The sequence below is a fragment of the Gorilla gorilla genome, chromosome 20, assembly GCF_029281585.2.
Source record: "Gorilla gorilla gorilla isolate KB3781 chromosome 20, NHGRI_mGorGor1-v2.1_pri, whole genome shotgun sequence".
NCBI classification, from domain to species: domain Eukaryota; kingdom Metazoa; phylum Chordata; class Mammalia; order Primates; family Hominidae; genus Gorilla; species Gorilla gorilla.
In genome coordinates, this window is record NC_073244.2 from 51,825,104 (window position 1) to 51,852,507 (window position 27,404).

Sequence of the window (27,404 nt, forward strand, 5' to 3'; positions counted from 1 at the left end):
AACCAAATGCAATGCAGATTCTGCAATGGATTCTCCTTTGAATATGAATAGCTGTAAAAGATGGTTTGGAAGCCAATGAAGAAATCTGAAAATGGAATGATATTACAGAATTATGAATACTTTCCTTAACGGTAATTATGGTACAATGGCTATATGATATTGTCTTCATGTTTGGTTGATACATATGTTGATTAAATAAATGGTAAACTGTCATGATGTCTAAAACTTATTCTCAATGGTACAACAAATATACAAAAAATAAACGTGCAAATTGTTAACAATTTTGAATCTAGGTTGGGGTATATGATTGCATATTTGACTATTCTTTCAAAACCCACAACAAGTATCAACTAGGTTTACCATCTTTTATGGGCAGAATTTGTGGTATCCCAAAGCAATTACAATAGCAACATCAAAAATCACTGGTCATTGATCACCATGATAGATATATAACAATGAAATAGTTTGAAATATTCTGAGAATTACCAAAATGTGACGTAAAGACATGAAATGCACACCTGACGTTGGGAAAATGGACCTGATCGTCTTGCTCACCACAGGGTTGCCACAAACCTTCAGTTTGTATAAAACACAATAACTGCAATGCACAGTTCAGCGAGGTATGCCTGTATCTGGTAAATTATTTCATAGGGAGTATATTGTGAACATGACAACTACCCTATATTCCTCATTCAAAGACTTTCTCACAAGAATTATCTTCTCCGAACTCTAAGGTATTTAGTGTGGCTATAAAACGCCCCACATTCCTTACACTCAAAGATTTCTCAGAAGTATGAATACTCAGAAGTTGAGCAAATCCCAGGCTATGATGAAAGTTCTTCACACATTCTTTTATGTTCACAAGATTTCTCATCAATATGAGCTCTCTGGTGTTGAGTAAATTTTTCGTACACAGTGAAGGCTTGTCCACACTCCTTATGGTCACAAAATTTCTAACTATTCTGAATTTTCTGAAGTTGAGACAGCTGATCATCCACAGTAAATGCTTTCCCATATTCCTTACATTATAGGGTTTCTCACCAGTATGAATTTTAACATGTTGAACAATGTTTGAGCTACAACTAAAGGTCTTCCCACATTCTGTACATTCACAGGGTTTCATACCAGTATGAATTCTTTGATGTGCAGTCAGGACCAAACTAAATCTGAAAGTTTTCCCACACTCCTTACATTCATAGAGTTTCTCACCAGTATGAATACTCTGATGTTGAACAAGGTTTGAGCCACTATTGAAGGCCTTCCCACATTTCTCAAATTCAAATGGCTTCTCGCCAGTATGAATGACCTGAAGTCCAGCAAGCTGTGTCAGAAAACTGAAGGCCTTTCCACATTCTTTACATTCAAAGGGTTTTTTTACCAGTGTGAATTTGGTAATGTTAAATAAGTTGGTAATGATATCTAAAGGTCTTCCTCCACTCCTTGCATACAAAAAGTTTCTCACTGGAATGAATTTTCTGATGCTGAATAACGTTTGAACCACGAATGAAGCCTTTCCCACACCCCTTACATTCACATGGTTTTACACCAGCACGAATACTCTGATGTTGAACATGGTTTGAGACACGATTAAAGGACTTTCCACATTCCTTACATTCAAGATGGCTTCTCACCTGTGTGAATGTTCTTATGGCGATTAAGCTGGGTGGGAAGACTAAAAACCTTTCCACATTCCTTACATTCAAAGGGTTTCTCACCAGTATGCAATTTCTGATGTCGAATAAGTTGCATATGAAGTCGAAAGGCTTTCCCACACTCCTTACATTCAAAGGGTTTCTCACCAGTATGCAATTTCTGATGTCGAATAAGGTGCATATGAAGTCGAAAGGCTTTCCCACATTCCTTACATTCAAAGGGTTTCTTTCCAGTATGAATACTTCGATGTTGATTAAGATTTGAACCACGACGAAAGAATTTCCCACATTCCTTACATTCAAATGGTTTCTCACCTGTGTGAGTTTTCTGATGTTGGGAAAGTTGTAGGTAAAGTCTAAAAGCCTTCCCACACTCCTTACATTCATAGGGCTTCTCACCAGTGTGAATACTCTGATGTTGAACAAGGCTTGAGCCACGATTGAAGGCCTTCCCACAGTCTTGACATTCAAATGGCTTGTCACCAGTATGAATTCGAGAATGTTCAATAAGTTGGCAATGATATCTAAAGGCCATCTCACATTCCCTACATACAAAAGGTTTTTCATTGGAATGAATTTTCTGATGCTGAATAAGGTGCGCACCACGATTAAAGCCTTTCCCACACTCCTTACATTCATATGGTTTTATACCAGCATGAATACTCTGATGTTGAACAAGGTTTGAGCTACGATTAAAGGACTTCCCACATTCCTTACATTCAAACGGTTTTTCACCTGTGTGAATGTTCTTATGGCGATTAAGCTGGTTGAGAAGACTAAAGGCCTTCCCGCATTCCCTGCATTCAAAGGGTTTCTCACCAGTATGAATCTTCTGATGTCGAACAAGCTTTGTCAGAAGAGTAAATGCCTTTCCACATTCTTTACATTCAAAGGGTTTCTCACCAGTATGAATTTGGCAATGTTCAATAAGTTGGTAATGATATCGAAAGGCCATCCCACATTCCTTACATACAAAGGGTTTCTCATTGGAATGAATTTTCTGATGCTGAATAAGGTGTGCACCACGATTAAAGCCTTTCCCACACTCCTTACATTCATATGGTTTTACACCAGAATGAATACTCTGATGTTGAACAAGGTTTGAACTACGATTAAAGGACTTCCCACATTCCTTACATTCAAACAGTTTCTCACCTGTGTGAATGTTCTTATGGCGATTAAGCAGGGTAAGAAGACTAAAGGCCCTTCCACATTCGTTACATTCAAAAGGTTTCTCACCAGTATGAAATTTCTGATGTCGAGTAAATTGTATGTGAAGTCGAAAGGCTTTCCCACACTCCTTACATTCAAAGGGTTTCTCTCCAGTATGAATACTCTGATGCTGAATAAGATTTGCACTACGACTAAAGTATTTCCCACATTCCTTACATTCATACGGTTTATGTGTATTGCAAATAAGAGAAGCATGAGGAGTATAAGTAGGCAGTTTTTCATAGCTGATCATCTTTTGATTGATATTTCCTTCTTGATATCCCTGTAGTCCCTCAAATCGTCTATATTCTGAGTCATTTCTAAAATAAAAGGCCTCAACGCCAAGAGTTGTACTTATTTGCTTTATAACATGTTTGGGTAAATTTACTTCAGAGGTATCATTTTCTGGAGATACTTTCTCAGGTCCATATTTTGACTCCAAATCTGAAAGAAATGAAGAAAGCAAACCTATTTTATTTTCCTATAACACACATGCATACAAAGTCCTTTCATCAACTGAAACCATCAATTCAAACCAATAAAACCTTTATTGATTTTATTAGCCAAAACCAACAAAGTTGGTAGATAGAACCTTTCTCATATCACTTGTGTTTCCAGTGGAAGCAAATGCACATCTGAGCCAGCCTGGTTATGTACGTGTAAAAATAGGAAAATGAACCACAGAAGGTTGAACCTAACTAGGTCAACTATCTGTTGAAACATATTGATATGTTCTATAGGACTTAAGACCATGAGACCCATAGTTTCATAGTCAGTAATTAGAATGTCCAGGATACAATCCAAATATACTGGCATACACAAGAAAATTTCAACTCACATTGGAAAAGAAAATCAACAGCAGCATTCTGCCAGGGGCCTGGGGATCACCCCACCCCTGCTTACCACAAGAACCAGCACGTATAACTGGGGGGCCTAAGGTCAGGTCCAGCAGACCCAGCTCTGTGCCCAAGTCCCCAAGCACACCATCTGGGGACCTGGGGATCACCCTGATCCATCTACCACCTTTGCTACCTAAGCACTCATCACAGAGGCCTAAGGTCAGACACGTACAACCTGCTGTTTCCTCCACAACTGGTACCCACCTGTACTCACAACCGGAAGTTCTGGGGACTGGCCCACCCAGCCCATCACAGTCACCTCCAACACCAAGCAATTACTGCTTGGGAGCCAGAAGGTTGTCCTGTTCACTACTACTACCATCACCCATGCCACACTTGCTGCCCAAGAATCCAAGAACCCATCCACCTGCCCAGCATACCACTACCACTGCCAGCACCATCCAAACTACGAGGAGGCCAAAGAATCAATGTGCCTAGACACACTAATACTAGTACCAGCATACACTATGCTGGGGCCCCAAAACAGGCACGTCTGGACTGCCACTGCCACCACCAGAGCCCAAGGACTTGCCTACCTTGTGTCCTTGTGCTAGGCCATTCTTGCATTAAAGGAATACCTGAGACTGGGTAATTTACGAAAAAATGAGTATTAACTGGCTCATGGTTCTGCAGGTTGTACATGGCGCTAGCATCTGCTCAGCTTCTGGGGAGGCTTTAGGGGCCTTTTACTCATAAAAGAAGGCAACACAGGACAAAGAATGTCACACAGCAAGAGAAGGAACAAGAGAGAGAACAAGAAGAAGTGCCATATACTTTTAAACAACCAGGTCTTGCAAGAACTCACTTACTATTGTGAGGACAGCACCAAGGGGATGGTGCTAAGCCATTCATGAGAAATCAACCCCTATGATCCAATTACCTCCCACCAGGCCCCATCTCCAACACTGGGGATTACATTTCAGCATGAGATTTAGAGGGGAAAATATCTAAACTATATCACTCCTCATCCCCAATAAAACTTCACCGTACCCTCCACTAACCATCACAACCAAAGCCAATGAAGAAATCACAGACACCGAAGGCACTGTTTACAGCCAGAAAAAAAAAATCATAACACTACATAACAACACTACTGCACACACCCAGAATCAAAGCGAAAATGCCCTATCCAACCCTATTAACCATAGATACATCTTTAGGAAAAAAGCCTCCCCTACAAAAGCAAATTCAAAAAAATGAGAATAAACACAGGAAACAACAAAAAAAAAAAAAAGAAGGAAACATGACATCTCCACAGGAACATAATAATTCTCCAGAAACATTCCAATGGGGGAAAAATGCTATATCCTAGCAAAAGAATTCAAAATAATTATATTAAAGAAGCTAAGTGAGATACAAGAGAATTTGGAAGAATACAAACAAATCAGAAAAAAATAACTCAGGATAAGAAGAAGAAACTTACCAATTTCATTATAAAAAAGAACCAAACAGAAATTCTGAAACTGAATAATTCATTGAATAAAATATAAAATACATTCAAAATCTTCAACAACAGACTAGATCAAGTAGAAGAATCTCAGAACATAAAGCCAATTCTTTTGAAATAACCCAGTCAGACAAAAATAGAACAACAAAAAAAGAAGAAGAAACAAAGACCCTATATGGGACATCATAAAACAACCAAATATTTGAAATTTTGAGGTGCCAGAGATGAAGAGAAAAAATAAAGGAAAGAAAATCTATTTAATGAAATAACAGCTGGCAACTTTCCAATTCTAGCAAGAGATGTAGACATCCAGATACAGGAACCTCAGAGATACCCAAATACATAACAACACAAAAAGGTCTTCTCCATGGCACATTATGGTCAAAATACAAAAGTCAAAGACAAAGAGAGAATACTAAAAACAGCAAGAGAAAAGCATCTAGTCACTTACAAGGGAACTCTCATCAGCCGAACAGCAGATTTCTCAACAGAAAGAAATGAGAGAGAATGAAATGGTATATTCAAAGTGTTGAAAGAAAAAACTTGCCAGTCAAGGATACTATCCTCAGCAAATTATAAAACATAAATGAAGAAGAAATAATCTTTCCCAGACAAAAGCTGAGGGCAGACCAGCTCTACAAGATATGCTTAAGAGTCCTACACCTAGAAGTGAAAGAATATCTGCCATTGTGAAAACACACAAAATTATAAAACCCACCGACACAGCAAACACACAAATAAGCAGAAAGAACCCAAATGTTACCCCTATAGAAAACAACCAAACCACAATGATAAAAAATAAAAGAGAAAGAAAGGAACAAAGGATACACAAATCAACTAGAAATCAATTAATAAAATGACAAGAATAAGCCCTCACATATCAGTAATCACATTGAATGTAAATGCATTAAACTTTTCATCTAAAAGATATAGATGGAATAGATTTTTAAAAAAGTGACCCAATTATATGCTGCCAACAGACTCATCTCACTGGTAAAGACATACATGGATTGAAAGTAAAGGAATGGTAAAAGATATTCCATGCAAATGGAAACCAAAAGTGAGCAGGAATAGCTATATTTATATCAGACAAAAAAGATTTTAAGTCAAAAGCAGCAAAAAAGAGACAAAGAAGATCACTGTATAATGATAAAGGGATCAATTCAGCAAGCGGATATAACAATTCTAAACATACTATAATCCCAACACCAGAACACCCAGATATATAAGGTGAATATTATTAGATCAAAAGGGACAGAGATGTACTCCAGTGCAATAATCATTGGGGATTTCAACACCCCACTCTGAATTACACAGATCATCTAGATAGAAAATTAACAAGAAACACTGGATTTAAACTTCACATTAGACAAAACAGGCCTAACAGACATTTACTGAACATTTCATCAAATAGCTACAGAATACACATTTTCTCATTAGCACACAGAACATTCTCTAGGATAGACCACATGTTAGGATGCAATTCTTAACAAATTCTTCAAAACCAAAATTATATCAAGTCTTTGCTCAGACATGGAATAGAATGAGAAATCAGTAACAAGAGGAACTTTGGGAACCGTACAACACATGAAAATTAAACAACCTGCTCCTATATAACCACTGGGTCAAGAAAGAACATAAGGAAGAAATTAAAAAATTTCTTGAAACAAATGAAAATCAGAATACAACATACCAAAACCTATGGGATACAGCAAAAGTACTGCTAAGAGCGAAGTTGATGGCAATAAACACCTACATTGAAAAAGCAGAAAGATTTCAAATAAACAATCTAGTGAAATCAGGCAGAACTAAATAAAATACAGGCTAAATAATACAAAAGATCAATGAAATGAAAAGTTGTTTTTTAAAAAACATAAATAAAATTAATAAACCACTAGCTAGACTAACCAAGAAGAAAAGAGAAGAAATAAGCAAAATCAGAAATAAAAAAGGAGATATTACCACTGACACCACAGAAACAGAAAAGATCATCAAAATAGAAAAGCTGAACAGGCCAATAATGAGTAATGAGATTGAATCAGTAATAAAATGTCACCCAAAAAAGAAAACTCCAGGACTGATGGCTTCACTGCTGAATTCTATCTACCAAACTCTCAAAGAACTAATTCTCCTCAAACTATTCCAAAAAATTTCAGAGAAGGGAATTCTCCTTAACTCTTTCTATGGAGCTGGCATACCATGAAACCAAAACCAGACAAGGAAGAAACAAAAAAAGAAAGTAGTTCTAACCTAAAGTCACATGAATGCCTATGTTTATTGTAGCACTATTCATAATAGCAAAGACATGGAATCAACCTAAATGTCCATCAATGGTTACTTGGATAAAGAAAATGTGGTACATATACACCAAGGAATACTACGCAACCATAAAAAAGAACAAGATTATGTGCAGCAATATGGATGGCATTGGATGCCATTATCCTAAGCAAATTAATTAAGGAACAGAAAACCAAATACTACATATTCTCACTTATAAATGGGAGCTAAACACCGAGTTACACATGGACACAAAGAACAGAAAAACAGACATCAGGGCCTACTTGAGAGCAGAGGGTGGGAGGACGAAGATCCAAAAACTACCTATTGGGTACTATGCTTATTACCGGGGTGGTGAAATAATCTGTACACCAAACCCACCATAACATGCAATTTACCCATATAACAAACCCACTTATGTACCCCTTGGACCTAAAATAAAAGTTGGAAAATAATAATTAAAAATAAATAAATAAATGGTGCTGGAAAACTGGATATCCGTATGTGATAGAATGAAACCAGACCCCTATTTCTCACCGTATACAAAAATCAACTGGAAATGGATTAAAGACTTAAATGTAAGACTCAAAACTATAAAACAACTAAAAGAAAACATAAAGGAAGTGCTTCAGGACATTGACCTAGGCAAAAATTTTCTGGTTAACACTGCAAAAGCATAGGCGGCAAAAACAAAAATAGACAAATGGAACCATATTAAACTAAACGCTTCTGCAGAGCAAAGGAAACTATCATCAGAGGGAACAGACAAAATTAAATGAGAGAAATTATCTGCAAACTATTTCTCTGACAAGAGACTCAAATAACAGCAAAAAAAAAAAAAAAAAAAAATCCAATTAAAAAGTTGGCAAATGGGCTGGGCACGATGGCTCACACCTGTAATCCCAGGGCTTTGGGAGGCCGAGGCAGGCAGATCACCTGAGGTCAGGAGTTCAGGAACAACCTGGCCAACATGGTGAAACCCCATCACTACTAAAAATACAAAAATTAGCCAGGTGTGGAGGTGGGCACCCATCATCCCAGCTACTTGAGAAGCTGAGGCATGAGAATTGCTTGAACCCAACAGACAGAGGTTGCAGTGAGCCAAGATCACATTACTGCCCTCCACACTGCAGGACAGAGCAAGATTCCACCTTAAAAAAAAAAAAAAAGTTTACCCTGGGAAAAAAAGAGGGAACTTACTCCACTAAAAGGGGAAGGAAATAAGAGAACAGAAATTAGGTGATTAGTAAATGATGAAGTTCCTTGGTGATGGCTTCTGCTGTAATCTTTATTTCCTTCCCAGGTCTTGGGCATTTTTATCCAACATGACTTGGGTCATTGAAGAAAGCTTTTCAAACCACATCTCAAGGGTATGACTCCTTTCTGAGCACATATCCGGGACAATGATGGCTTCCCCCCGCCTGCTTTACCCTCACTTACCTGGATACCATCTGCTTGTTTCTTTCGTTACAACCATCCAGGGCTCTTTCTCTTGCTCTAGTAACGTAATCACACCTGGTTTAGAAATGGAACTTCCTGCTTAAAAGAAACGACACATGTAGAATTTTTTTAATACAAATTTTTTTTTCATATCTTTGTGACCTGCTTAAACTTACAATAAATTACAAGTCAAAACAATGTTGAAAAGAGACTTCAGATAAGAGAGGTTGAGTAAGAGAACTCTTTTCTAACTATGTTAGAAAAGGACTTTCTTTCATTTAAACTCAGAATCTTATCCCTCGAAAAGAGGTATAACTGAATGGTTGAGAGCAAGAAACTTCAATCCAGACTGCCAGGTTCAAATCCTATCTCTGCTACTCACTAGCAGTATGACCTCAGGTAAGTCACTTAAACTCTGTCCTTCAGTTTTCCCAACTCTAAAATGGGGATGATACAATATCTGTTTTATAGGATTGATACTAAGACAAAATAAGTTATATATATGCAAAATACTTCTAACATTGCCTGATATACAGTAGCACAAAGTCAAGAATTATTGTTTATTATTGTCATTTATTTTGCATCCTTAGACATTTACAGCTCACTCAGTATATTCACTAAATGAAAATACATAAACTCCATGGTCTGAAACTTTCAACTGCAAAACAATGGAATGTTTATTGAAGGAAATGAAATGCATTCCCTTTAGTGTTAAATGAATTTCTGTCAACCCAATCAGTATACGTAAATAACAGACATTTTTGTTTGTTTGTTTTTGGTTTTGAGACAGGGTCTCGGTCTATTGCCCAGGCTGGAGTGCAGTGATGGGTACAGCTCACTGCAGCCTCAACCTCCCAGTGATCATAGAGGTTTCTCTGATAGAAAAATTCAAGACACTCTTCTCCTTACAGATGGGTTAGAAAAACATAAACAAACCAACAAACAGAAAATCTACAGTAATTCTGAGATCAAACATAACATGAAATCTGGTTCTTAGACAATATCTTTCAATGAATGTACAAGATTTCAAATTCAGCCCCATGGTCATGAAGAGAGGCAATTACAGAGAGGACCAGCGTAACGAAGGAGGCCATTGTGGAGTAGGCAAGATGCAGGGGCTCCAGGGAGGTGCCTGTTTTCAACCCAACAAATCCCAATCCATTCCTTTGGGAACAAGAAGAAGGAATTCAGCCACCTCTTAAAAGATAGCCCTGAAATTCACGGTGAAGAAAGCTGATATTCCAGAAAATAGATATAAAAATAGCTGGGACCCAATGACCTTACCCAGTGAGATCAGGTGGCTGTAGTTCTCCAACATCACATCCCTGTACAAGGTCCTCTGATCAGGCTGCAGGCACTCCCACTCCTCCTGAGAGAAGTCAATGGCCACATCCCTGAATGTCACTGATCCCTGAAACCACAAACACATGTATAATGGTGAAATCGAAGAAAGTTGTTTTAAGATGAAAGGAGAGGAAGTGAAGGAGTGTAGTGTAAGAAAAAAGCAATATGGAAATTCACAGAGTGCCTGCACATTCTTCAAGAAGTCTCCTGCTGCCTGAGTATGGTGGCTCATGCCTATAGTCCCAGCACTTTGGGAGGCAGAGATAGGAGGATTGCTTGAGCCTAGAAATTTGAGACCAGCCTGAGCAACATAATGATATCCCGTCTCTGCAAAAATTAAATAAGTAACTGTGTGTGGTATCACGTACCTGTAGTCCTAGCTACTCGGGAGGCTGAGGTAGGAGTATCGCTTGAGCCCAGGAGTTCAAGGCTATAGTGAACTGTGATCATGCCACTGCACTCCAGCCTGGGCCACAGAGCAAGACTCTGTCTCAGAGAAAAAAAAAAAAAAAAAGGTGGCGTACAATTGAAGAATGTTCTTAATCCTCAAGTTCATTATGGTATGAGATGATAGCAAAAGTATTTTTTCTTGTCATGACAACTGATTTTTATAAGCTGCATTAAAGTCAATAGAACTCACAAATTAGATTTATTCATTTGTTTCTATTTATACGTTGAGGATGGCCAGGGCCTCTAAGGATTTCCCCAATTCTGAGAATTTTTTATTTTTTATTTTTTTTCTGAGACAGAGTTTCACTCTGTTACCCAGGCTGGAGTGCAGTGGCATGATCGCAGCTCACTGCAACCTCCACCTCCCAGGTTCAAGCGATTCTCCTGCCTCAGCCTCCTGTGCAGCTGGGATTACAGGTGCATACCACCACAACAGGCTAATTTTTTTTTTCTTTTTTTAGAAGAGATGGGGTTTCACCATGTTGGCCAGGCTGGTCTCAAACTCCTGACCTCAAGTGATCCACCACCCACCTCGGCCTCCCAAAGTGCTGGGATTGCACGCGTGAGCCACCATGTCCAGCCAGAGAATCTGTAATCACCTATCATTCATGCCCTGAATTATCTTCTCCCTGCTACTGCCCACTGTCCTCACCGATCATTTTCCTAAAAGCCTCATAAAGCAGATCACCTTGTCACACTTCCAGACTGAGGCTACTCACTATGGAATTCTACCTTAGCTACCTGGAAAGCTCTAGTCTGTAAAGTTTCAAAGTGTTCCCAAGTGTGGTCAATCATCTGTAACTTATCAAACCCATAAGACCCTGTTTCCCTGTGGGGACTGATTCCTCCACTGTTCCAGTATTCTTCCTGACCAAGGTCTGAGCACAGAGCACAGACTGAATAACTTTTTCAAAGAAAACATCAAAGCCAGTAGGAAACAGAGGTACAAATAGGAAGAGCAGTGACTTTTTTTTTTTTTGTCACCAACCTTCACTGTAATGGGACAAACTGGGGTGTAAGATCGTGGATTCTAGGTAAGACGCTTCAGGTTAAATAATAACAGTCACCTAACCTGAAAGTCACCATATTTCAAGGAAAAGAGAGAAATACAAACTTACATGGACCATGTTGCTAGAATTACAAAACTGGTCAATCTTCCTCGGGCTTCTCCCCTGGAAAACAACAACAACAAAAAGGCCACAATTAAAGCTGTGTCTCAAAAGCAAATAACTATTTTATCCTCCGTTCCTATTTCTCAACTACTCCTGCTAACACGCACACTTCCACCCTTCTCCCATCACTCCCCTTGCCCCCACACACACTCTCTCACAAATAGCTGGCAGTGAACGGGTGGAGTAGGGATGAAACCAAGCTCTCGCCTGCATCCCAGGGAACCTGCGGCAGAAGCATGAATGCCGAGCACAGGCATTTCTGCCTTGAAGTTGTGGCTTCCAGCCAGTCCTCCATTCTTGGGATACCTATCTTGGCCTAGGACTGGACCTCTGATCCTGCCCTTAGCAGATCCTCCTCCCCCAGTCCCACCTTTCAGAGCTGAGAAGGGATCGCATCATCCAAACCAGAACCTCTTTGTGAAATCAGGATTGGGTGCAGTGGGGGAAGGCATGAGAACTGGAAAGGATATTTGCACCAGCAGTGTTTGCACCGAATTGCACCGGCCGTGTTCAGCATTCTGAGTTCAGCAAAAGCCAGTTGGTTAATACAGTTCAGAACATCCACTTAACAGAATACAAAGTAAATATTAAACGTTCAAGATATATGATTAACAGAAAAAATCAGGTTACAAAACAGGATAGATAATATGATTACATTTGTAAAATATATGTATATAGAAATACTAATAAAAATACTAACAGACATTAATAGAAAAAAATTTAGAAAATTATATATATCTTAAGAGTTCTCCTCTGTGTATTGTAGCTCCAATTTTCTTCTTTTTGCTAAGAGCACTTCATGGCCGGGCACAGTGGCTCACACCTGTAATCCCAGCACTTTGGGAGGCCGAGGCAGGCAGATCACGAGGTCAGGAGATCGAGACCAACCTGGCCAACATGGTGATACCTCGTCTCTACTAAAAATACAAAAATTAGCTAGGTGTGGTGGCGCATGCCTATAATCCCAGCTACTCGGGAGGCTGAGGCACGAGAATTGCTTGAACCCAGGAGGTGGAGGTTGCAGTAAGCTGAGATCACGCCACTGCACTCCAGCCTGGCAACAGAGCGAGCCTCCACATAAAAAAAAAAAATTGTAACTACATCCACGCATTAACTTGGAATATATATAGTTATATTCACACACACACACACGCACACACATATGTGTGTGTATATATATATATATTTATATATATGTGTGTGTGTGTGTATGCATCTCTATATATGGACATATATAAATGTACATACACATTTCTTTCCTATGAGGAAACTTCTCCAAATTAGATGAAAGACACTTTTTATTTAGATATCTCCCTTTGAACTTGGGGGGAAAAATCAGGATACTCTAATGAGCTGTTGTTTTTACTTAACAAGTTTGTTTCCTTTATTTTCCAATTCTTGACCAACACTAAGATGTCTATGTTTTTCTATGTATGTTGGAGCAATCTCTAGAAAAAATTGTCTACAAGTCCCCAACCAATGTCTTGTATGCATTAATGATAGTCTATTTCTGCTTTTGAAGTAAAAAATAAAAACAGAGTTATCAGGAAAAAAACCTGAGCCTGTCATGAGATTCAACAAAAGAGGTTAAAGTGACTATAACAAATAACATCAGCTAGTTCTAATATCCTTTAGCTGTATCTCACCAATATAATTAGATATTCTCATTATCAAGATTCTTCTTTGAATGAACACAATGCAGATAAGTGGCATTTGCAAACTATGTGAGAAAATTTGTGGAATATACACCACCATGCTTGGTTCCCTTCTTCACCAAATAACCAATTAAAATATTATTTTAGATATAATTCTTATAGAATGCCCTTAGATAGAATTCTTATAGAATTCTTATAAAAACCCCTATCTTAGTATATGGGATTCATATACAACATAACAATTTCTTTTTGGGGGGCAGGGGTGGAGTCTCACTCTGTCACCCAGGCTGGAGTGCTGTGGCCTGATCTCGGCTCACTGCAACCTCAGCCTCCCAGGTTCAAACAATTCTCCTGCCTCAGCCTCCTGAGTAGCTGGGATTACAGGTGCCTGCCACCACTCCCGGCTAGTTTTTGTATTTTTAGTAGAGACAAGGTTTCACCACATTGGCAAGGCTGGTCTCAAACTCCTGACCTCAAATGATCTGCCTGTCTCAGCTTCCTAAAGTGCTGGGATTTCAGGTGTGAGCCACCGCGCCCTGCCCCATGTAACATTTTCTTGAGTATTATTGTTCATAGCATGAATATTGCTTAATGATATATCAAATATTTTTCTTTTCATAATTCCTTATAGACATCATTTTATTACCTGCATAATACTCTATCACTTGAGTCTAGTATGATTAGCTTAATGATTTCTGTATTATAGGACATTTAGTTTATACAAGATCATTTACAATGTCATTCCAGATATCACAATCTTTTGATTCTAGACTACAGTTTCTCACCCTAGGCACTACTGACATATTGTGCTGGATCATTCTAGTTGGGAGAGTGGGGAGAGCTGTCCTGTGCATAACACAATGTTTAGCAGCATTCCTGACCTCTATCCATTAGATCTAAGTAGCACCCTCCCTGACAGCATGACAATCAAAAGTTTCTAAACATCACCCCAGCTGAGAACCAATGTTCTACCTAGATCAATGGATCCAAACCTCATGGGTCACATAAATTTTTTGATAATCTTATGAAATGATACACTATTTCTCCCCCTAAAACCCACATTTATAAATTTCTATAATACTTCAATATTTTATTTCAAGAGCTTTTGGTCCCTGAGACCATAAATGGAGTCACAGGAACTCAGGTTAAGAATTTCTGTCCTGCATTCCTTACAGAAATAGGAAAAAAACAAAAAATGCTAAAATTTGTATAGAACCACAAAAGACCCAAATAGCCAAAGCAATCTTGAGCAAAAGGAACAAAGTTGGACACATCAAACTATCTGACTTCAAGATATACTACAAAGCTATAGTAACCAAAACAGCAGGGTACTGACATAAAAACAGACACATAGACCAAAGAAACAGAATAGAGAGGCCCAGAATAAATCCATATATTTATAACCAACCGAGTTTGGAGGAGGGTACCAAGAACATACAATGGGGAAAAGAGAGACTCTTCAAAAAATACTGTTGTGAAAAGTAGGTATCCATATGCAGAAAAATGAAATTAGACCCTTATATCAAACCATTATACAAAAATCAACTCTAAACAGATTAAAGACTTAAATGTAAGATCCTAAACTGTGAAACAAACAGAAGAAAACATAGGGGGAAAGCTCTGTGAAACTGATCTGAGCAATGATTTTTTTTGGGATATGACCTCAAAAGCACAGGTAACAAAAGCAAAAATGAACGAATGAAATTATGTCAAGCTAAAAAGCTTCTGCACAGAAAAGGAAACAATCAACAAAGTGAAGAGACATCTTGTAGAATGAAAGAAAATATTTGCAACCATATATATGATAAGAGATTAAGATCCAAAACGTATGCAGAAGTCAAACAACTCAACAGCAAAAAAAAAACCTGATTAAAAGATGGGCAAAGGACCTGAACAGGCACATCCCAAAAGAAGACATATAAATGGCCAACAGTTTATGAAAAAATACTCAACATCACTAATCATAAGGGAAATGAAAATTAAACCCGCAATAAGATATTAGCTCATACCTGTTAGGGTGGCTACTGGAAAGACGAATGTTAACAAGTATTGGCAAGAAAAGGGAACGCTTACACGCTGTGGATGAGAATGTAAATGGGCACAGCCATTATGGAAAACAGTATGGAGGTTCCTCAAAAAATTAGAAATAGAACTACCATATGATCCAGCCATCCCACTACTGGGAATATATCTCCAAAGGAAATGAAATCCGTATGTCAAAGAGATATCAGCATACCCATGTTTATTGCAGCACTATTCACAATAGCCAAGATATGGCATCAACCTACGTGTCTAACAGTGAATAAATGGATAAAGAAAATGTGGTATATATGCAGGTATATTTACACAAGGGAATACTATTTAGCCATAAAAAGCGGGAAATTCTGTCATTTGCAAAAACATGGATGAACCTGGAGAACATCATATTAAGTGAAGTAAGCCAAGCACAGAAAGACACATGATCTCACTCTTCAGCCGAATCTAAAAAAGTTGGTATCATAGAAGTGGAGAGTAGAATCGTATTTACAGATCTGGGGTAATGTGAGTGAGGGAGGAAGGAGGGCAGTGTTGACTGGGGAAATGTTGGTCAAAGGATACAAAATTTCAGGAAGATAAGAGAAATAAGTTCAGGAGATCTATTACACAACATGGTATCTACAATTAATAACAATATTCTGTAGTCTTGAAAAATGCTAGGAGGGTGGATATTAAGTGTTCTCACCACAAAAATGATAACTATGTGAGGTAATGCATTGTTAATTAGCTAGATTTAGTCATTCCACAATGTATACATACCATAAAACTTCATGTTGCACATGATAAATACATACAATTATATCTGTCGATTTAAACAGAAAGAATTTCTGTCCTAGATCATTTGAGCCCCTCACTCATTTTCTTAATATACAAGCAGCAGTCGCAATGAATCACATATTCCCAATGCTCCTGTTCTATAGAGAGTCAAGGGGAATGACTTAAAATGACTACACAAAAAACAACAGTTAAAACATATTAAACATTATTATATGCCTAGCACTGCTCTAAGGGGCTTTACGATATTAATTCATTCTAATGGCAGAACCAATATTCCAACCCAGATACTCTGGATCCACTCCCCTATTCTTAACCACAACAGTGTACTGCCTCTCACAGTACACACACACACACACACACTCACACACACACACACACGCCTAAAACACAACTGGAGCTGCCAAACCTCAGAGAGATCTGGCAAGTATTACAAATATCATCTCATGGACTCCCTGGAAAAATCCTGGCTCTTGTTGATACCAATTTCTGTGCGGTCACTTTTCCACTACCGAATGCCTCACAGACAATGGAGATCATCCAACCATCTCTATTCTTCCCTGATTTGAAAAGGAGGTCTGTAAAGACCAACTGATGTCTGGTGTGTGATTCCACCTAAACACTAATTTCCTCCTTCCCAAATATGGGTCTAAAATGGAGCTTTAATATTAACTACTGGAGGTATATTTCTATACCAGCTTCGAAAAAGAGAGCGCACAGGAAGGTGTGAACGATTTGCCAAATTGTTTTGTGACTATTAAGTGGAAAGGTGAAGGAGGGGGCACGAATCAATTTGCATATCCCCCTAGATTCACTGAAAATTTAAGGGGAATCTCAATATTCTAAAATCAAAAATGCATGTCTTGAACAAATACAAAGCACAAACTCACCCTTGACTTTAGGTGTGCAGCAGTAACGCTCTCATCCTCCTCCAGGTCCTTCTTTTGGATAATACGACTGGAGAAGGATACGGCAAGCGTGAGACGCCAGGCATTTCTTGGAGCGCAGACTAAGTTTGAAAGCACCCTCCCTCCATAGCCACAATTTCCCTCACTTCACACGAAATAGGAAGGAAGTAAAAGGAAGAGGAATCGATTCAACCAGTACAACCAGTTTGGAGCTGGTTTCTGGGGACAGAGCTCTGAGGACGCTGTGGTTCTCAACATGTAGCTGCCCTCCTGGGGAACACTCGGGGGCACTTCTGCGCTTTCTTGTGTAAAGCTTCATTCTCGGCTCAATATCTGACCTCCCTACTGGAGCCATTCCTCTGCTGCAGTCCCGGCAGCTGTGAAGCGGAAAGAGGGCGGAAGCAGCAGGAGCCTAGGGGCACCGGCACAGTGTCACTCAGCAAAGTGCGCTGCGTCCACACGCCCTCCCGGGCCTGTGCATAGAACCTCACGCACACACTCACACAGTCCCCTCCGTCACTCATGATCTCACAATCCCCCTCATGATCTCACAATCCCCCTCCTCTGATACCCGAGCACACACACGCCTGGGGATCCGGCAGATCCCGTCTGCACCCCGGGGTTCCTACTCTGAGCGCCTCCCTCTAGCCCACCCGCACTGTCGGGTCAGTCAGGCTGGAGCCCCAATCCGCAGAGATCTCCCGCAGCCACCGATCTCTTCCTCAGGCGTGAAGACCTTACCCCACTATGTCGTTGACCCCGGAGACCGGAAGTGGACTGGCGCAGTGGCCGCTGGGAAATACAGTCCTGAACAGAAAAAGCCTCAGAAGCCTTGAGCTGTGATCCGTTCAGGTTGATTCCAGCATACTATGGGGGCTGACCCCTAAGGGAGCGGAGCCTAGTGGATTCGTGAGAGTTCCAGCCCGCGGGGTGCACAGGTTGTTGCCATGAGCAAGGATCTCCATCTGAGAAGAGCGTTTCCCTCTCGGAGCGTCAGTATAACTTACTTTTTCTCTCCATGGAGAATGCAAATGAGCAGAACTTTTAAAGAAGAAAGAAGAATTTAAAGTAAAATTATGTCAACATGTAGGTGCTTTAACTCCTTTGTCTCAGATCCCAGCGATAGGCTTCCACTTCTCTGTGCTATTTGAAGGGGACTTAGGATAAATTTGAAAAGCTTGAACTAAAGAATTGGTTGGTTATATACCAGGAGAGGAAGTGTGGTTCACATTGGAGATTTCAGAATCAAATGTCCTGGATTCTTCGAGACAATGTTCCTGTTATCTGGAGAGAAAAACGTGATTCAGGACGACATGGAAACGGATAAAAATACACAGAGAATTACTTGCCTTATCTTGAAGGATGAATAATTAACACTTTGTTAAAATAGTATAAACAAATGCAAAAAAGGGCTTGCTTTTCCTAGGAAGAGCCTGATTTCACTGTTGTAGTCTAACAATATTTAACTTTCAAAATCATTTTTCTAGTTTCCTATGCTACATAAGGAGGAAACATGTAATAATAAAGAGCAAAACGTCTTTTCATTCCAGAATTGTGACAGAAAACAAATAAGACAATTAACTCAACCATATCAATAATCACATTAAATGTAAATGGTCTAAACACCTTAATTTAAAAAGATTGTCAGGTTGGATTTTTTAAAAAGTCAGACCCAAATGTGCATCAATGATAGACTGGATTAAGAAAATGTGGCACATATACACCATGGAATACTATGCAGCCATAAAAAAGGATGAGTTCATGTCGTTTGTAGGGACATGGATGAAGCTGGAAACCATCATTCTGAGCAAACTATCTCAAGGACAGAAAACCAAACACCAAATGTTCTCAGTCATAGGTGAGAATTGAACAATGAGAACACTTGGACACAGGGTGGAGAACATCACACACCGGGGCCTATAGTGGGGTCGGGGGAGGGGGGAGGGATAGCATTAGAAGATATACCTAATGTAAATGACGAGTTAATGGGTGCAGCACACCAACATGGCACATATATACATATGTAACAAACCTGCACTTTGTGCACATGTACCCTAGAACTTAAAGTATAATAAAAAAAGATAATTAAATAAATAAATAAACAAAGTCAGACCCAAATGGGTGCTACCTACAGGTAATATGTTAAATGAAAAGCACTAAAAGGTTAAGAGTAAAAGGATGGAAAAATATACACCATCCTAACACTAGTCAAAAGAAAGCTGGAGTGGCTTTATTAAAAACAAAGTAGACTCCGGACAAAGACTATTACCAGAGATAAAGAAGGGCATAATAATGATAAAGGAGATAGCTCATCGAGTAGAAAAAAACAAACATAAATTTTGCTCCTAAAAGCAAAGCTTCTAAGTATGGGAAGAAAAATCTATTAGATCGAAAAGGAGACAGATCCACAATTATAGTCAGATATTTCAATATATCTCTCTTGGTAATTGATAGAACAAACACAGAAAAGCAACAGGGTATAGCAGATTTGAGCTACATATCAACTTACTTAATCTCATTTATATTTGAGAACTCTCTCCTCAATGACAGTAAAATTCATCTATGTGGACAGGGGATACTTACCAGTATAGGCCATATTCTGGGCCATAAAACAAGTCTCAATAAATGTAAGAGGATTCGAGTCATGCAAAGCATGTTCTTTGACAAAAATGGAATTAAATGAGAAATCAATAATAGCTGAATATATAATATATTGTCCAAAGTAGTACAAATTTGAAAAGGTATAAATACTAAGGTAATTGAAATTATGTAATGTTTGAAAAATTCCTGTATTAATTATAATATTCTGTTATATCCTAAAGGGTGAAACAATAACATATATACGTTAAAGCAAAATAACAATTTTGTAGTAAGGAAAAAAATTTTTAAGCTATTTATGTTGACCAAACATTAGAATAAAGAGGAGAATAATTATATTTAAGTATATTCTGATACTTTAATCGATTTCCTAACCAATATCACCATTATTTTTAAGTATTTTCTTTCAATGTGGTCTATTATTTTTAAATCTTGATAAAATTTTATGCAATCTTCAATGTTGGACTTTATGTTTAAGAAACTCAAAATTATAGCTACCTTCAAATGACTCTTCTCTGAACACCATACTTTTTAAATTGAGATATATACTTTGTATATACTAAGGTAACCAGAAGTCTCAGAATATATCCAATGAAATGGAAGATATCCTCACAAGTATTGTGAATATTGAATATGGAAACATTAGATTGCAGTTCATATTCTTGTAGTTAATGTATCTTGCCTTCAAGGTACATCTCTTTTTTTGCCATCTCTTTTTTGTACCCGAAGAAGGGTACATTTCTTTGATAATTATCTTTACAAGGCAAACATATTGGTTCTATTTATGATTCCTTTGAATGTTAAGCCAAATTTAGATGCTGCAGTAACATAAGGCTTCTCAACTGCGCTCCATTCTGACACAAATTGCAAATTGATCCAGTTAAAAATTGGAGCATCATCAAAAGACTATTCCCATAGCTGAAGAAATTCCTAAGTAAAATTGAAGAGTTTCAAAATTAAATCCTGTATGCCATCTGATATTTCATGACTTAATTCATTCAGTTTCTTTCTTAATTTGTAGGACTAAATCCCATTGTCTTCATGTTGGCAAGTTCTGATAACTGAAATTCAGTTGAATTTCTATGTTGAATAGGAGTGGTAAGAGAAGACATCTTTGTCTTGTGCCAAATCAACACAATCTTAAGCAACCAAAGGATTAAAGAATGAATACAAAAATTTAGAAAATATTTTAGATAAATACAAATAAAAACACATGTTACCAAAGTTTATGATATGCTTACTACTAAGAGAAAAATTTATAGCTCTACATGCCTATATAAAAGAAGAAAGATGTCAAATCAACAACCTAACTGTACAACTTTAGGAATTAGAACATGAAAAATAGCAAAAATAAATAAATAAATAGAAGACAAGAAAGGAAGGAAATAATAAAAATAAGAGTGGAGTTAAATAGAGAATAGAAAAATAATACAGAAAAATTACAAAATTAAAAGTGGTTCTTTGAAAAGATCAAAAGAAGTGGCAAAATCTTAGCTGGATTGACTGAGAAAAAAATAGAAAAGACTCAAATTACTAAAGTCAGAGGTGAAAGTGGAGACATTACTAACCTTACAGAAATCAAAATGATTATAGAAGAATATTATAAACAATTGTATGCCAACAAAATAAACTAAATGGAAAGGAACAATTCTTTTTTTGCAATATTTATTTATTATTATACTTTAAGTTCTGGGATACATGTGCAGAATGTGCAGGTTTGTTACATAGGTATACACGTGCCATGGTGGTTTGCTGCACCTATCAACCTGTCATCTACATTAGGTATTTCTCCTAATGCTATCCCTCCTCTAGTCCCCCACCCCTGACAGGCCCCAGTGTGTGATGAGGAACAATTCTTTACACAAACTGTCACTGATTCAAGAAGAAATAGAAAATGTTAATAGGAGTGATGTCAGCAAGATTGGAGAATGGGACTTTCCAGCACTTAGCCCTCACATCAATTTAAACATCTGTTTACTCATGAACAAACTTTCACAAGAGCTAAAGTATCCAAGTAAGAGATTAGAGCACCTTGCTGCAGCACAGAAACAGGAAAAGATACATTAAAGAGGCTAAGAAGGACAGTTTTGCATTACCTAGTCCATCACTGTCCCAAGCCCAGAAATTATAGTGTGGTGAGATACCCTCCGTGTTAGAGGATGAATAAAGTGAACACCAACTTTGCTGTGGACCCTGGCAGCAGGACTACTCCACTGAAACCCAATGACCAGCTAGCCCCCTTGACCCAAACTCCAAGTTGGCACCCTCAGCTCCAGGCACAAAGCTGGCACCCACAGATCCAAGCTCCAGGATAACCCCCATGGATACAGGCTGTCAGCCTGCCCAGCCCCTGTGGCTCCAGTCTCTAAGCTGGCTCCCATGGTCCTACACTCCGACAAACCCAGGGTTCAAACCCACTCCACCACATCCAATATCCAGACCTGGCCCAGGAGACCCCAAGTGCCAGGCCAGCTCCTAGAGACCAAAGCTTTAGAACCACACCTAAAAACACAGGCTCTAGGCTGGCCTCCATATCCCTAGGACAGCACCCACAGCCTCAAGCTTCAGACTGACCCCTGTGGAATCCAGACCCAACTGTGCCCCAGACCAGACCCAAGCTCCAGGCTGGTTCCTGTGACCCTATGCTCCAGTGGACCCAGGGTCCATGCCTGCCCAAGCAGATCCTGGAAGCAGGGTAACCCCTATGAGCTCAAGACCAAGGCATATTATGGGCCTATGTCCAGACCACCCCAGCACCAGGTCAACCTCTGTGGAACCAGACTTCAGGCTGGTTCCCATGGACAGTCCTCAGGCCTATCCATTTGTTGACCCTGGCACCAGACCAGCATATCTGATAACTTCAGCAGTAATCCCACCCACAAACTTCTCTATACAGCCCACCCAATATCTCTGATGAAGGGCTTTCACTACCAAAGCTAGTCTGTAAAGACTAGAAGGGATGCCTACTTCTTCAAATGTTCAACACCAAAGCAAGTTCACAAAGATCATGAATAATTAAGAAAACATGACACCAACACAAATCAAAATAAACCATCAGTAACCAACTCTAAAGAAATGAACATTTACAAAATGCCTGGCAAAGAATTCAAAATGACTGTTTTAAAGAAACTCAGTGAGCAAACAAGAGAATACAGATAAACACTAAACAAAATCAGGAAAATGATATAGGAACAAAATTAGAAGTTCAAAAAAGAGATAGAAAACATAGAAAATTTTTGCAAACAAAAATTCTGGAACTAAAGAACACAATAACAGACTGAAAAATTCCATAGAATGCCTGAAGAGCAGACTTAAGCAGAATAAAGAATTAATGAGCTTGAAGACAGGTCATTTAAAAGTTAAAAGACAGGCCAGGTGCAGTGGCTCACACTTGCAATTCCAAAACTTTGAGAGGCTAATGTGGGAGAATTGCTTGAGGCCAGGAGTTGAGACCAGCATGGGCAACATAGTGAGACCTTAATTCTACAAAACAAACAAAATTTTTTAATTTAAAAAAATTTAGCTGGGCATGGTGGTGCAGAGCTGTAGTCCTAACTACTCAGGAGGCTGAGGCAGGAGGATAACTTGAACCCAGGAGTTTGAGGCTGCAGTGAGCTATGTTCATGTCAGTGTACCCTAGCCTGGGTGACAGTGAGACTCTGTCCCAAACAAAACAAAACAAGCTAAAAGGATTAAAAATGACTATAACTACAACAATTTGCCTATGGGTACATGATATATACAAGATACAAATTATACTTTGGAAGGCCGAGTTGGGCAGATCACTTGAGGTCAAGAGTTCAAGACAAGCCTGGCCAACATGGTAAAATCCCTTCTCTACTAAAAATACAAAAATTAATTGGGTGTGGTGGCATTTGCCTGTAGTCCCAGCTACTCAGGAGGCTAAGGCAGGAGAATCACTCAAACCCTGGAGACAGAGGTTGCAGTGAGCTGAGATCATGCCACTACACTCCAGTCTGGGTGATAGGGTGAGACTCTGTCTCAAAAAAAATAAAAAAGGTACAAATTATGACATCAATAATGTAAAATATGAGGAGAGAAGAAAGAGTGTAGAATTTTCTTTTTTTTTTTTTTTGAGACAGAGTCTCGCTCTGATGCCCAGGCTGCAGTGCAGTGGTGCAATCTCGGCTCACTGCAAGCTCCGCCTCCTGGGTTCATGCCATTCTCCTGCCTCAGCCTCCCAAGTAGCTGGGACCACAGGTGCCCACCATCACACCCGGATAATTTTTTATATTTTTAGTAGAGACGGGGTTTCACTGCATTAGCCAGGATGGTCTTGATCTCCTGACCTCGTGATCTGCCCGCCTCGGCCTCCCAAAGTGCTGGGATTACAGGCGTGAGCCACTGCACCTGGCCAAAGAGTGTAGAATTTTTGTATGCAGTTGAAGTTAAATTGTTATCAGCTTAAAATAGGCTACTACAATTATAAGATGTTTTAGGTAATCCTTATAGTAACTACAAAGAAAAATACCTACAGTAAATACAAAAAAAGACAAAGAGAAAGGAATCAAAGCATATCACTACAAAATATCATCAAATAACAGATGAAAACAGCAAGGGAGAAAAATGGAACAAAGGAACTACAAAATAGTTAGAAAACAATTAACAAATGGCAGTAGTAATGAATAATTACTTTAAATGCAAATGGATTAAATTTGCCAATCAAAACACATACAGTGGTTGAATGGATAAAAAAAAAACAAGATCCAATAATGTTCTGCCTACAACAGACTCAGTTGTAAGGACACACATAGGCTGAAATTGAAGAATTGGAAAAGATATTTCATACAAATGGTAACCAGAAGACACCAGTGGTTGATGGGTGCAGTGGTATATTCCTGTAGTCCCAGCTACTCAGGAGTCTGATGTGGGAGGATTGCTTGAGCTCAGGAGTTCAAGGTCAGCCTGGGTAACATAGCAACACCCATGTCTATTAAAATTTTTTAATTAAAATTGAAAAAAACAGAGAACAAGGGCAGCTATGCCTATATGAGACTAAATAAACTTTAAGTCAAAAAACTGTCACAAGACATAAAGAAATATTATCGTATAGTTATAAAGGGGTCAATTCAATAAGAAGATATAATAATTATAAATATATACATGCCCAACAATGGAGCACCCAAATATATGAAGCAAATGTTAAGAGAACTGAAAAGGGAAAGAGATAATAATACAATAATAGTAGAGGACTTCAATACTCTACTTTCAACCATTGATAGACAAAACAGACAGAAAATCAATAAGAAAATAGGGGACTTTAACAACAGTAGACACCAAATTAGGCATAATAAACATATATGGAACATTTCACCTAACAGCAGCAGAATACACATTCTTCTCAAGTGCACATAGAACATTCTTTGGAATAGGTCACACGTTAGGTCACAAAACAAGTCTAAACAAATTCAAGAAGATTGAAATCATGTCAGGTATCTTTTCCGACGACAATGAAATAAAACTAGAAATAACAGAAAATTGGAAAATGTACAAATATGTGGAAACTCATACACTACTGAACAACCAGTGGTTCAAAGAAGAAATCAAAAGGGAAATCAGAATGTATATTGAGATGGCCAGGCACGGTGGCTCATGCCTGTAATCCCAGCAGTTTGGGAGGCCAAGGTGGCTAGATCACGTGAGGCCAGGAGTTTGAAACTAGCCTGGCCAACATGGTGAAACCTCATCTCTACTAAAAATACAAAAATTTGCCGGGCGTGGTGTTGCATGCCTTTAGTCCCAACTACTTGGGAGGCTGAGGCACGAGAATCACTTGAACCCAGGAGGAGGATGCTGCAGTGAGCCAAGATCATGCCACTGCACCACTACACTCCAGCCTAGGTGACAGAGCAAGATGCTGTCTCAAAAACAAACAAACAAAATATATATATACGTATATATATAGAAAGAGAGAGAGAGGGGTGGGGGGAGGGAGAGAGAAATACAAATGGAAACACAGCATACCAGAAGTTATTGGATGCAGCAAAAGTGCTTACAAGAGGGAAGTTTATAGTATAAATGCTTACATTTTAAAAAAAGAAAAAAATGTCACAAATAAATAACGTAACAATGTACCTCAAGGCCTACGGAGAGAAAACAACAACAACAAAATAAAACTGGACCTAAAATTAGCATAAAGAAGGAAACATTAAAGATCAGAGCAGAAATAAGTGAACTCATGACCAAAAAAAGGTTAATAAAATTAAGAGTTGGCTTTTCTGTAAGTCAAAATTGACAAATCTTTAGCTAGACTAAGGAAAAAAAAGAGAGAAAACTCAAAAAATAAAATCACAAATAAAAGAGTAGACATTACAAGAAATGCCACAAACAAAAGGATTAGAAGAGACAACTATGAACAATTATATGCAAACAAACTGGCTAACAGAAAAAATAGATAAATTTCTAGAAACATATAATCTGCCATGACTGAATAATGAAGAAATAGAGCCTGAATAGACTAATAACAAGTATGGAGATCAAATCAGCAATCAAAAACCTACAAAGGGAATCCCAGGACCAGATGGCTTCACAGCTGAATTCCATGAAACATTTAAAAAAGAATTAACATGAATTATTCTCAAACTCTTCCAAAAAATTAAAGATAAAGGAATGCTTCAAAACTCACCTTGTAAGTTTAGCACTGCCCTAATACCTGATACTCCCATCACAAGCAGCTAGAAAAAGAACAAATCAAGCCAAAGAATGTATAAAAGGAAGTACCACATATAAGAGCAGGAGTCAGTAAAATATAAAACAAATATACAATAGATAATGCAATATCGGAATTTGGTTCTTTTAAAATATATATATAATTTTAAAACCTCTAGCAAAATGTATGAGAGAGAGAGGAGTGGAAGAGGGAGAGAGGAAAAGGAAGGAAGGAAGAAAGGGAGGGAGAGAGGGAGGGATAGAAGGAATTACTAATATCAGAAATGATAAACGAGGTCTGAATACAGACTCTGTAGACATTATAAGCCCTCAGAAATAATGCCGCATATCTACAACCATCTGATCTTTGACAAACCTGACAAAAACAAGCAATGGGGAAAGGATTCCCTATTTAATAAATGGTGCTGGGAAAACTGGCTAGCCGTATGTAGAAAGCTGAAACTGGATCCCTTCCTTACACCTTATACAAAAATTAATTCAAGATGGATTAAAGACTTACATGTTAGACCTAAAACCATAAAAACCCTAGAAGAAAACCTAGGCAATACCATTCAGGACATAGGCATGGGCAAGGACTTCATGTCTAAAACACCAAAAGCAATGGCAACAAAAGACAAAATTGACAAATGGGATCTAATTAAACTAAAGAGCTTCTGCACAGCAAAAGAAACTACCATCAGAGTGAACAGGCAACCTACAAAATAGGAGAAAATTTTCGCAACCTACTCATCTGACAAAGGGCTAATATCCAGAATCTACGATGAACTCAAACAAATTTACAAGAAAAAAACAAACAACCCCATTAAAAAGTGGGCAAAGGATATGAACAGACACTTCTCAAAAGAAGAC

General features: G+C 38.5%; 2 protein-coding genes across 20 annotated transcripts; both read right to left on the minus strand.

Moving 5' to 3' along the window:
• Positions 1-351: 351 nt before the first annotated feature.
• On the minus strand, positions 352-1,610 carry LOC101147718 (zinc finger protein 780B; the record flags this gene model as incomplete). The annotated part of the gene is given in 3 exon segments (XM_055370913.2): positions 352-1,131; positions 1,133-1,375; positions 1,377-1,610. Coding segments are annotated over 3 exon segments (588 nt in total), but the record flags the coding sequence as incomplete, so codon positions are not given.
• Positions 352-18,300, minus strand: ZNF780A (zinc finger protein 780A). 19 transcript variants are annotated; one of them, XM_063701327.1, is made up of 8 exons: positions 18,009-18,295; positions 17,250-17,316; positions 16,345-16,387; positions 12,264-12,411; positions 11,840-11,893; positions 10,212-10,338; positions 8,928-9,026; positions 352-3,308 (listed from the first exon to the last, which is right to left on the minus strand). In XM_063701327.1, the coding sequence occupies exons 5-8, from the start codon at positions 11,846-11,848 to the stop codon at positions 1,615-1,617; spliced, it is 1,929 nt and encodes a 642-aa protein (XP_063557397.1). In that variant the 5' UTR covers positions 11,849-11,893; positions 12,264-12,411; positions 16,345-16,387; positions 17,250-17,316; positions 18,009-18,295; the 3' UTR covers positions 352-1,614. The 19 variants fall into 19 exon arrangements, with proteins under 19 accessions (XP_063557397.1, XP_063557400.1, XP_055225364.1 ...); XM_063701330.1 differs by lacking the exons at positions 12,264-12,411; positions 16,345-16,387 and adding an exon at positions 10,640-10,757 and having other exon boundaries at positions 18,009-18,300; XM_055369389.2 differs by lacking the exon at positions 16,345-16,387.
• Positions 18,301-27,404: the final 9,104 nt, after the last annotated feature.

Coding starts and splice junctions, on each gene's coding strand:
- ZNF780A (XM_063701324.1), bottom strand. CDS start 17,622: ATGGCTCCAGTAGGGAGGTCAGATATTGAGCCGAGAATGAAGCTTTAC. Junction 11,894..17,249: donor CTGCACACCTAAAGTCAAGG/GTGAGTTTGTGC, acceptor GTTGTTTTCCAG/GGGAGAAGCCCGAGGAAGAT. Junction 9,027..10,211: donor CAGCCACCTGATCTCACTGG/GTAAGGTCATTG, acceptor GTTTCTTTTAAG/CAGGAAGTTCCATTTCTAAA.